Source organism: Phaethon lepturus, unplaced genomic scaffold (genome assembly GCF_000687285.1).
Source record: "Phaethon lepturus isolate BGI_N335 unplaced genomic scaffold, ASM68728v1 scaffold31050, whole genome shotgun sequence".
In the NCBI taxonomy this organism is placed as follows: Eukaryota; Metazoa; Chordata; class Aves; order Phaethontiformes; family Phaethontidae; genus Phaethon; species Phaethon lepturus.
The window spans coordinates 1-10,040 of NW_010514569.1; the positions used below are offsets into that span (position 1 = coordinate 1).

Consider the following 10,040-nt stretch of genomic DNA (forward strand, 5'->3'; position numbering starts at 1 on the left):
GGAGGTGGTGGAGAGAGCGTTTGTGCACAGGGTTTGCACAAGTGGACTCGAGTGTGTTTCTCCTTCCACACCATCCTCCACTGTTGCCCCTGGTGGAGTTGACAGGGAGGGAGCGGGAGCACTGTTGCCCCTCACCTCCACTCTAACCCCTCCCGCAGACAAAGCGACAAACCCCCTGAACAAGGACCTGGACTGGGATGGTATCAATGCTTTCTGTGAGCAGCTCAATAAGGAGCTAGAGGGGTAAGTGCTTCTTCCTTTCCTCAGGCTGGTCCAGGTCACAGGCCTGGGTTATGATTGCCCACCCAGTAAGATTCAGTGGGGTTGGCTGAGAGCTGAATAGGCACAAAGCCCCTCAAAATGGGGGTGGGTTAGGGGTCCTGATCCACTAACAGATGGTTCCCACAGGGTTTTAGTGCCTTATCAGTGCCTTAAACTTGCAACATTCTTTTCAACCCTGGATTCCCAGATAGAAACACAAGTATAGGCTTTTCATCAATAACCAGCTAGTGTTTGTTTTTTTTTTTCCCCCCCTCACTCCTTCCAGTCCTCCACTTGCTACTCGACTTCTTGCCCACAAGATCCAGTCTCCACAGGAATGGGAAGCTATCCAGGCGCTTATGGTAAGGGCATCTGCAGGGTTGTAGAACTAGACGGAGGGCCAGGGTGTAGGGTTGCTCCAGTTTGACTGGAGGAGCACAGGAAGCTTTGAACTCCCTCTGAGAAAGCCCTGGAGCACCTGAGCCCTTGGGTGGGAGAGGGGCTGAAGGTGGTTCCACAAGAGAGATGGGGTGACAGGTAGGAAAGGTCTTGTTCCTAGGAAGAAGTCAGTTGAAGTCAATGGGAAGCTTTTTGTTCCCTTAATGGCGTTGTGGATCCACACTGTGAAACCCCAGTATTTGTGAACTCTCTAAGGATATCCCTTTCCCTGAGCTGTTGTTGTTTCCTCCAAAGAGGAAAATCTTCTTGCTTCCTTTTGGGAGAGTGATTGGCCACCTGCAAGGGGAAGGTGGTGTTCCTCCACACTGCTGTGAGGGCAGCTACAGACTCTGCCTGGTGAGAGGGGAGCAGGAGGGAGCTGGCTCTTGAACCTGCTGCTGACCCCATGCCGGGGCTCACCCGGCCCCTCTCCCCAGGTGCTGGAGTCCTGCATGAAGAGCTGCGGCAAACGCTTCCATGACGAGGTGGGCAAGTTCCGCTTCCTCAATGAGCTCATCAAAGTGGTGTCACCCAAGGTGGGTCCTAGGGGATCATGCTGGTGGGGACCAGAGCCTGGTGGCAGGAGGGCTTTGGGAAGAAGTAGTAGCTGGGTCAAACACCCACTGGGATGTAGGGGAAACAGGACAGTGCTGGTAGGAGATCTAGTCCTCATTCCCTGGTGAGTTTTCCAGTGGGAAGATGAGCTCTGCTCCCAGCTGATTCTTGATGCAGGAAGCTGAGAGCCAGCTAGACATGATGCAACCAGCACTTGTGAGACTACTGAGCTCATCTGCGTGCCTGGAGTCACCTTCCTTGCATCTCTGTGGGTTCTCTCTGTACTGCATGTGCTCAGGAACCTCCCCCAGCTTTGACATTGTGACCATGTCTCTCCAGGGTGTCCCAACCTGGTTGAGACACTCTCAGAGGGCAAGCCCAGGCCTGGTCAGTGGTGCACTGGCAAGTCCACCTGAAGCACCAAGTCATTACCTGCTGCTCTGCTGATGCTGCTGTTCCTGCAGCAGAAAAAGCTGTGTGTGTGCTGTCTGTTCAGCCAAGGCAGTTAACACCAGCAAGTACGGAGTTAAGGGAACACAGACTAAATATGACTAAGGAAAATCTTTGTCTGCCAGTCACAGCTTGTGATCTGTGATGATGAGTAGCTAGGAACAGTGACAGCAGCATCCTAAAGTCCTCTTGCTAGGCACTCTAGAGAATGCCCTCTACCTTAAGCCACTGGCCTCTGGTGGCACATGCACTGTTTGTACCACCGGTGCCCCCAGCAGACCCACAGGAGAAGAGTGAAGGGTGATTGTGTGGCAGCAGGAGAGCTGTAATGTTTGGGGAGCTCACTGCGGGGTGCTGATCGTCTGAGGCTCACCTAGCTGTACAGGGTACCAGGTACTTTGTGCTGCAGAGTGCCTCTGAGAGAGAGGGCTGGGCCCTGCCCTGGGGACTGTTACCCACAATCCTTCCCCTCCTAGCCCTGCTGTCCCCTCGTTCCTGAAGGGCTGCCTTGCTGAGCAGCGTCTGTTAGCAGTACCCTTTTCTTCACAAGGCGACAGAGACCCGCCTGAGCCTTCCCACCTGTCCCTGCGTGTCGTTGAGGGGTTGCTGGTGCAGCATTTCTCCCACCTCTTGTGTTTCCTGTGGTGGAAACCAAGTGCAGCATAGGACATGTTGCAAGGGCCTCGTGAGCTTTCCTGCTTGCTTCCTCTTTCCTCCTCCTTGTGCCATTGGGAACGGTCTCACTTCTCCTGGGGGAGGGGTGGAGAGGAACAGGCCAGGCTTGCAGCGGCTCAGATCAGCATTGAGCCACCTCTTCTCTCTTCCTCTAGTATCTGGGCAGCCGGACACCAGAAAAAGTGAAGTCAAAGATCCTGGAGCTGATGTACAGCTGGACATTAGGGCTGCCTCACGAGGTGAAGATCTCAGAAGCCTACCAGATGCTGAAGAAACAAGGTGAGAGGCAGTGCTCTGGAAGGGGAAGGTGGATGGACAGTTTGCTCTCCCTCCTTTTTCATCTGGGCAGAATCCGAAACGGACTCTGCCTTTCCTGTGCCCAGACACAGCACATCCTTCGATCTGCCTGATTCAGCAGCAGGAGTAGGCAAAGGAGCGTGTGCCTTGTGGCTTCTAGCTGGGCAGAGGATGTTGCTAGTGGTCTGAGTTGTTCGATGGCTTGGAGGGGACATCTGCTTGCTCTAGCAGGAGATGGGGCACTGGGCTGGAGGGCTACAAGTGCTTTGGCAGTTAGTACTGGATTTTTCTATGGTAGGATATTGATGAGGAGTGGGGGACAGTTCTTGCATGAAAACACAATCCAGGATCATGGGTAGTGGGAGCAGACCCAAACACCGCAAGTCCCAGCTGTGTTTGGTGGCCCATTAGGGAAGACATGACCTAGGTGGCAGTGCCATCCCCCAGTGGGCGAGTCCTCCTGACCTCTCCATTGATATCTGCTGCAGGGATCGTGAAATGTGACCCAAAACTGCCTGACGACGCTCCTTTTCCTCCTCCTCCCCCTCGGCCCAAGAACATAATCTTTGATGATGAAGAGAAATCCAAGGTAAGGGTTCTGTGCAAGGAGAGGGACAACAGGCGACATTTCCCCTGCTCCAGGATCTCCTGTCCTCCTGGGGTGGAGATCCAGAAAGAGTCTAGGCCCCTGCTCCACATGCTGTGCTTCAGAAAATGCATCACAGGAATGCTGAGGGCCTGCTCCAAAATCATGACAAAGGAAGCAGCCTGAGGTGGGTCTGTTTGACCTTTGGAGTGCTCAGCTGCAGGATGGTGCAAAGGGTGAAGCGCTGACATTAGCCCAGAAGGTTCTGGGAGGTTTGCCGCTGCACAGTCTGCAGGCTTCTGAGTTATCTGGCCATGAGGTTTAAATCCCAGCCCCAGATGCTGCTGCTGTTATCTCTTCCCCCACCCTGCAATCTTCTTCCCCAGCACTGCAATCTGCTTATTGCCCAACTACTTATACCTTCCTGGACCCATCCTCTATTGCCTTTCCATCAGAATTATGTCACTGCTCAGGCAAACCTCTGCTTTATCAGTGCTGATACATTTAAGCAAGTATTAGGCTCCTCTGAGTCTACTTCTGCAGCAGAGAAAATTTTGCAGCAGTGCAAAATTTTGCAGCAGCAGCTGCTAGAGTCGTGTGATTTTCGCCAGTTTGCTGCATGAGGTATATTTTGCCTCCATGGGTCACAGTGCGCAACTGAGGATTTGTAGGTGGCCAGTGGGACTCTTCACTGACTACAGAAGGGGAGAGAAAGTGGGAGCTCTCCCTCTTCACCAACTGCACCTGCAAAGAGGTTAGCAAATAGGTCTGAGTAGGAGTCCATTGCAATCCTGTGGCAATTCTTGCATAAACCAGGCTTTCTCTCTTTCTCAGTACTGGTGCTGCCAAGCTCTGGGGTCTCCATGGTGCATAATGGACAGGCAGGAGCAGGTTTTGAATGCAGGGGATATTCAGGGAAAAACCTCTCTCACATAACTAGAACCACAACAGGAAAAGGAAGACCAGTTGTACTTCTCTCCCTAGTCTCTGATAGCCCACAAGCTCTCATGGTTGGGCATTCAAATGGCTGGCTTTGTCCACTGCCTCTGCCAGATTTGGGCTTGGAGCAGGGGTAACTCCACTGGCTCTAGTGTTGCAGGAGTGACTCTGGCTGCCACCCCTCAGCTTGGGCTCAGAGGTACTTTCTCTTTTGCAGATACTGGCTCGTCTGCTGAAAAGTTCCCATCCTGAGGACCTCCGGGCTGCCAACAAGCTCATCAAGGAGATGGTTCAGGAGGTGAGGCTGGGGAGAAAGGGAATGGGGTGTCATGGTCTGGGTGGCAATGGTTGGCACCAAGGGAGCAGTGGCTCTCTGTCCTCATGCAGACATGTGGAGCTTCTGCACAAAATTTTGTAGCGGCAGCTGCTGAAGAGTCATGTGATTTCTGCCATACCTTGGCTGCTTAGAGGAATAGTTCTGGCCACTTTCTGTGGCCCAAGCCCTGCTGCAGTACTAGATCTGTGGCAGTTCCATCCCTGTTTGGTAAGTGCTGGCCCAGAGGTGATCTGGAGTTTCCCACTGGAGTGGGAGCTGTTTTGAGGGCAGTGTTGCTGTGCCTTAGTCCAGGGAGTTGGTGTGTTAGCTGGCCCAGCCTTCCTCCTCTTCAAGTTGCACACAAGAGCAAGGACATCCTTCCCCACATGCTTCCTCCAGGACCAGAAGCGCATGGAGAAGATCTCCAAGAGGGTGAATGCCATCGAGGAGGTGAACAACAATGTGAAACTGCTGACAGAGATGGTGACAAACTACAGCAGGGGTGAGACAACGGAGAGCAATGAGGACCTAATGAAGGTGAGGAAAGGCTGTCCCAGCATCCTCCCTGAGCTTAGTGGAGATGGATGACCCTTATGCCTTCAAGTTCCTCCTGTCTGTTTTGCACCTCCAGCTGAGCAGCCTGCTGCTTGCCTCAGCACCCCTTTCTCCTCTCCTTCAGGAGCTGTACCAGCGCTGTGAGCGCATGAGGCCCATGCTTTTCCGGCTCGCCAGTGACACAGAAGACAATGATGAAGCTCTGGGTAAGTGTATCTGGCCTCTTTCATTCTGTCCCCTTCTCCCTCCATCTTCTTTCAGGGGGCCTGTGCTTGGGTTGCCCATGGCATGGCACCTGTCAGCAGCCACGACTCTGTTTTGGGGTGGCTGCTCGCTGTAGGTTAGTTAGTCTATGGCTTGGCACTAAGTGAGGACACATGGCAGCAATCAGCAGTGTTACAAGCTTCCTCCACTTTGCTGTAAGAACAACGCTTGTGTTTGTCCTGTGTAGACTGCCATGGAGGTGTCAATGTACCTTGATACAGTTGGCAGCAACAATTGCAAAAATGCTATCTGCAGTGGCCTGCTGTCAGCTCCTTGGGCTTTGTTTTGAAGGAATAGACAGTTGGGCTACAAAAGTCACTCTCTGTTTCGTCATGATTTTCAAACTTACTTCGCACCTATTCCATTTCAGCGGAGATCCTGCAAGCCAATGACAATCTGACACAGGTGATCAATCTCTACAAGCAGCTTGTGCGGGGAGAAGAGATCAATGGGGAGACGGTGGCCGGTCCCCTTCGAGGTGAGGAGACTTGGGGAGTGGGGACAGGAAGGTCAAGCAGAGGGACCCTGTTGCTGGTTTCCTGCAATGTAAGAGGAGATTGAGAGAAGTGGAGAGGTGAAACCTGCGGGAGGTCAGAGTGGGGCTGGTGAGATGAGAAGATGGCTTGTGGAGATGACTGATGCATGAAGAGAGGGAATTGGAAGGGAGAGCAGAGGGGGAATTCCCTCTCCCAAGTGTGAGGAAGGATGGGAACTGGCCTCAGCACACTGGATAAGGACCGGATAAGATTTTTCTCTTACAGCTTGTTCCTTCTTTGCAGGCAGCACCTCAGCACTTCTGGATCTGTCGGGCCTGGATCTTCCGGCAACAGGCCCTTCCTACCCAGCCTTGCCCACCCTTTCAGGTGGCTCAGCAGTCCCCATGCCTGATCAAGCTGGCTCTGTCTCCTTGCTGGATGATGAACTCATGTCTTTAGGTGAGAAGGCCAGAGCAAAAGCTCTTACTCTGTCCTTGATCTGGACAGTCTGCTTGGATGGTTCTCCTTGTGGCAGGAGCACAAATGAGGGAGAGCTGTGGGAGAAATGAATAATGAAAGACCAAGAGGTGGCCTTCACTTAGTGTGAGGGAGAAGGAGGGAAAGACCCTGCTGATTCTGAACTTGAGTGCCGTGGTGTTTTCCTTACTAGGCAGAGGGAGCCTGCAGGGATATGCCCTCTGATGTGCTCTGGGAAAACTGACCTGGCAGGTAAATCAAGAGTGGTGCAATGGCCATCCCCAGATGGGATCACAAGGGTGGATCACCCCCAGCTCCTCATGTTTACTCCTTTGCAGTTGAAGTCACGAGCTAACAACAGACGAATGGGACTTCCAGAACTTTTCATATGGAAGTCTTGTGAGGTACCAGTCCTAGAAGGCTCTAGAATCCTGCTTTTTCCAACAAAATGTCTGTTTCCTAAGATAGGTGCTTTGAGTACAACAGCATGAAGTAGACAATGTGGTCAGTGGGGCTTGGCAGCCCAGTAGTATTGAATTCTCTGCCAATTGCAGTGAGAACTAGACTGTAAATGAGGATCTCTGGGCAGAAAAAATCACCCTCCTGGCTCTCCCTCTTGCAAGGATGGGGGCCAGAGATGGAGACCACATTGGTGGTTCTGCCCTGCTGCTTCTGTTTTATTCAGGCACTGTTTAATGCTCTTAACCCGCTTGGTAGCTAAGCTTCATGTTTGCTTTTATCCCCGGCAGGCCTGAATGACCCAGCACCACATCCTGCCCAGGTTGGTGACAGCAGTGGCTGGAACAGCTTCCAGGTAACGTGCTGGGAGCCAGGGCAGAAGGTGGGGGGGGGCGTGAAAGCAGAAAATGGAGTAGGTAGGGAAGTGTCCTGTGTCTGATGGTTGGTGCTGATATGCAGCCCTGCTTGGGGGGCTCTCCTGTGCACTCTTTTTACAGTCATCAGATAGCAACGAGCTTAGCATCACCCCTATCATGGCAACGCCACCAGTCAAAGCAGATGCTGGCGCATCCTCCCCCAAACCTTCTCCTTTCACCAGTGGCCTGGATGACCTGGACCTCCTGGGCAAGACTCTGCTGCAACAGTCTTTGCCTCCAGAGTCTCAACAAGTGCGATGGTAAGCAGGGGTAGTGCAATCTTGCATCTCTCCCCATCGTTTCCATTTCTGGAGTGCTGGACATGAAATTTCACTGCCCTGTTCCACTCCTTGCTCTCTCTCTCTCTCTCTCCCTACAGGGAGAAGCAGCAGCCACCCCCCCGGCTCACCCTGAGGGATCTCCAGAACAGGAGCAGCTCTGGCACTACAGCCCACAATCAGAGCACTCTGCCCATGCTCCAGAGCATTTCCCCTAACCCCGCACTGCCCCTGACCTCAGAGCTGCCTGCCCCTGCTACACTTCCAAAAGCTGCCACCACACCAGCAGGAAGTACTGCAGTCCCACCACGGCCTCCTGCCACCACGCTGCCCCAGGAGATCTCGCTGGCCAACATCACTGTGCCTCTGGAGTCAATCAAACCCAGTGAGCTGGGGCAAAAGTGGGGCAAGCTTGGGAGGGTGGACTGTTTGGAAGGGAGTCGGACAAATTAGGGAAGAAACAACTGGAGAGGGTATGAAGAAGGTGGAACAAACCATGCGCATACGGAAGGGAAGAATGTGAGGAAACTTCTTGCTTGTTGGATTTTGTAGAGGTTGAGGAGGAGTGGTATCTCTGTCACTTGTACACAGTTTGGGTGATGGGAGGAGGTTGCTACAGGGCCAATTCCCCCCTGGCTGACTGCTTGTGTTTGCCATTCCCACAGGCAGCATCCTCCCTGTGACAGTGTATGATCAGCATGGCTTCCGCGTCCTCTTCCACTTTGCTAAGGATGCCCTGCCTGAGAGGCCAGATGTGCTTGTGGTGGTGATATCTATGCTTAGCACGGCCACGCAGCCCATCCGCAACATCGTCTTTCAGTCCGCTGTCCCCAAGGTAAGGTGCCTGCTGGAGTTGATGTGCCCAGACTGAGCTGAAGTGTGATTCTCCCTTTGCAGGAAAGGTGGGGTGGGTAGAGAGAGCTCTGTGGGGCTCAGAGCGAGTTGTGTTGCTTTGAGACTAGCAGGAACCAGCACGATGTTTTTGTCTTTGACTAGACAGTGGAAGCTCCCCAAATCTGGGAGCAGGTCCTCTAGCTGCCAGGTCGCCCTCAGAAATGTGGGATGCTCTTCTGTCTCCCTAGGTGATGAAGGTGAAGCTACAGCCTCCCTCAGGCATGGAGCTGCCGGCGTTCAACCCCATTGTCCACCCCAGTGCCATCACACAAGTCCTGTTGCTTGCTAACCCACAGAAGGTAACAGCACTGTCCCTGGGGCATGAGCAGGCTGGCCTTGCTGCCTGGGCAGAGCCTGTTTACCCTTTTCCAATTCTCTCTGCTCTCTGCAGCTTCCTAGAGACCTGAATGGTTTGTGCCTCATTGTTTTCTTCCCCCCACCCCTTCTGACTGCTTATTCTTTCTCCCCTGTCTCCAGGAGAAAGTGAGGCTACGGTACAAGCTGACCTTCACCATGGGAGAGCAAACCTACAATGAAATGGGGGATGTGGACCAGTTCCCCCCACCGGAGTCCTGGGGAAACCTCTAGGGCTGCATGTTGCAGGCACTACACTGCAGAGTCCTTGGGAGGCCAGCTCTGTGCGGCTGGAGCAGCCTGAGGAGATGGGGAGGGCGGGTGGGGGGACGCTGCTCATGCTCTAGTCTCCAGATGGCTGGGCAAGGGCCAGAGGGAGCATGCCTCAAAGAGGAGAGCAGAGACGCCAGGAGATGTTCATCCCACAAGACTAGGAGTGGAGTGGAAAGCTTCGTGTGGGTGAACAGTTGCCTTCCCTGCTCTTCTGAAGGCGTACCTCCCTCCCCAGTCTGTCCAGCTTCTCTTCTAACCCTGCTTTCACCCTAGGTGCAGTGGGAAACAAGGATGAGGAGCTTTAACAGCCTCAGCCTGGGGCAAGGCAAAGGAAGATCCTTTTCCTTGTCTGTCCCCTTCACACTTCCCAGCCCTTCAGCTGCTTTGTGTTCTGCGGTGCTCCCTCTTGTCCCCCTTGCCCCCTCCTTGGAGCTGGGCCCCAATGGTTCCCTGTCTGGTGTGATCGCATTGGAGCTGGTGCAGAACAAGGCTGGAAAGAGACGGGATGTCCTTCCAGCACCAGCGAGCAGGCAGCTCGCCTTGCTTTGGGGTGGATTGGGGAGGAGAGATCGTCCCATGTCCCCCTCCTTCCAGCTGCCAGCAGAGCTGTTGGTGGGAGGTACGTCCTGGAGTGGGGGCCTGGGGGCTGGGAAGGTCTTGCTCCCTGCAGGGACCAGGAGGCACAGAGCACCTGGAGCTCCTGGGCACTGAACCTCAGCAGCAAGGAAGCCCCACAGCCTTCCCACATGTTTTATCTACCACGGCAAGCTTTGGGCACTGCCACCAGACCATGTCCCATGTGCCAGCCCTGAGAGGGGCATGCTGTGGGGGATGAGTCTCCCCACAGCCTCCTGCCAGACAAGGAGAGGAAGCAGCACATGGTCTTCCTCCTCCCTGGCTGGGCTGGAGAGCTTGGTGGGGCGGGGGGCTTTCTCAGCCCTTCAATCTCTTCTTGCAGTGGGGTAGGTGATGGGCTGGGAGTTGGGGAGAGACTGGATCCCAGCCCATGATCGAGGGACACCACTAAGCTCTGCACTGGGAGCCCAGTTCTGCACTAGGGCATACGGGGGGGGGGGG

At 54.0% G+C, this 10,040-nt stretch overlaps 1 protein-coding gene across 4 annotated transcripts; it reads left to right on the forward strand.

Moving 5' to 3' along the window:
- Window positions 1-163: 163 nt before the first annotated feature.
- On the forward strand, window positions 164-8,924 carry GGA1 (golgi-associated, gamma adaptin ear containing, ARF binding protein 1). Of its 4 annotated transcripts, none has more exons than XM_010293357.1 (17): window positions 164-243; window positions 548-623; window positions 1,137-1,235; window positions 2,535-2,658; window positions 3,165-3,265; window positions 4,419-4,499; window positions 4,917-5,054; window positions 5,197-5,278; window positions 5,707-5,814; window positions 6,116-6,271; window positions 7,039-7,103; window positions 7,246-7,424; window positions 7,544-7,660; window positions 7,745-7,827; window positions 8,108-8,277; window positions 8,525-8,635; window positions 8,814-8,924. In XM_010293357.1, exons 2-17 carry the CDS (start codon window positions 621-623, stop codon window positions 8,922-8,924), a joined length of 1,728 nt encoding a protein of 575 aa, XP_010291659.1. In that variant the 5' UTR covers window positions 164-243; window positions 548-620. The 4 variants fall into 4 exon arrangements, with proteins under 4 accessions (XP_010291659.1, XP_010291667.1, XP_010291651.1 ...); XM_010293365.1 differs by having other exon boundaries at window positions 7,246-7,416; window positions 7,548-7,660; XM_010293349.1 differs by having other exon boundaries at window positions 7,544-7,827.
- The last annotated feature ends 1,116 nt before the right edge of the window (window positions 8,925-10,040 follow it).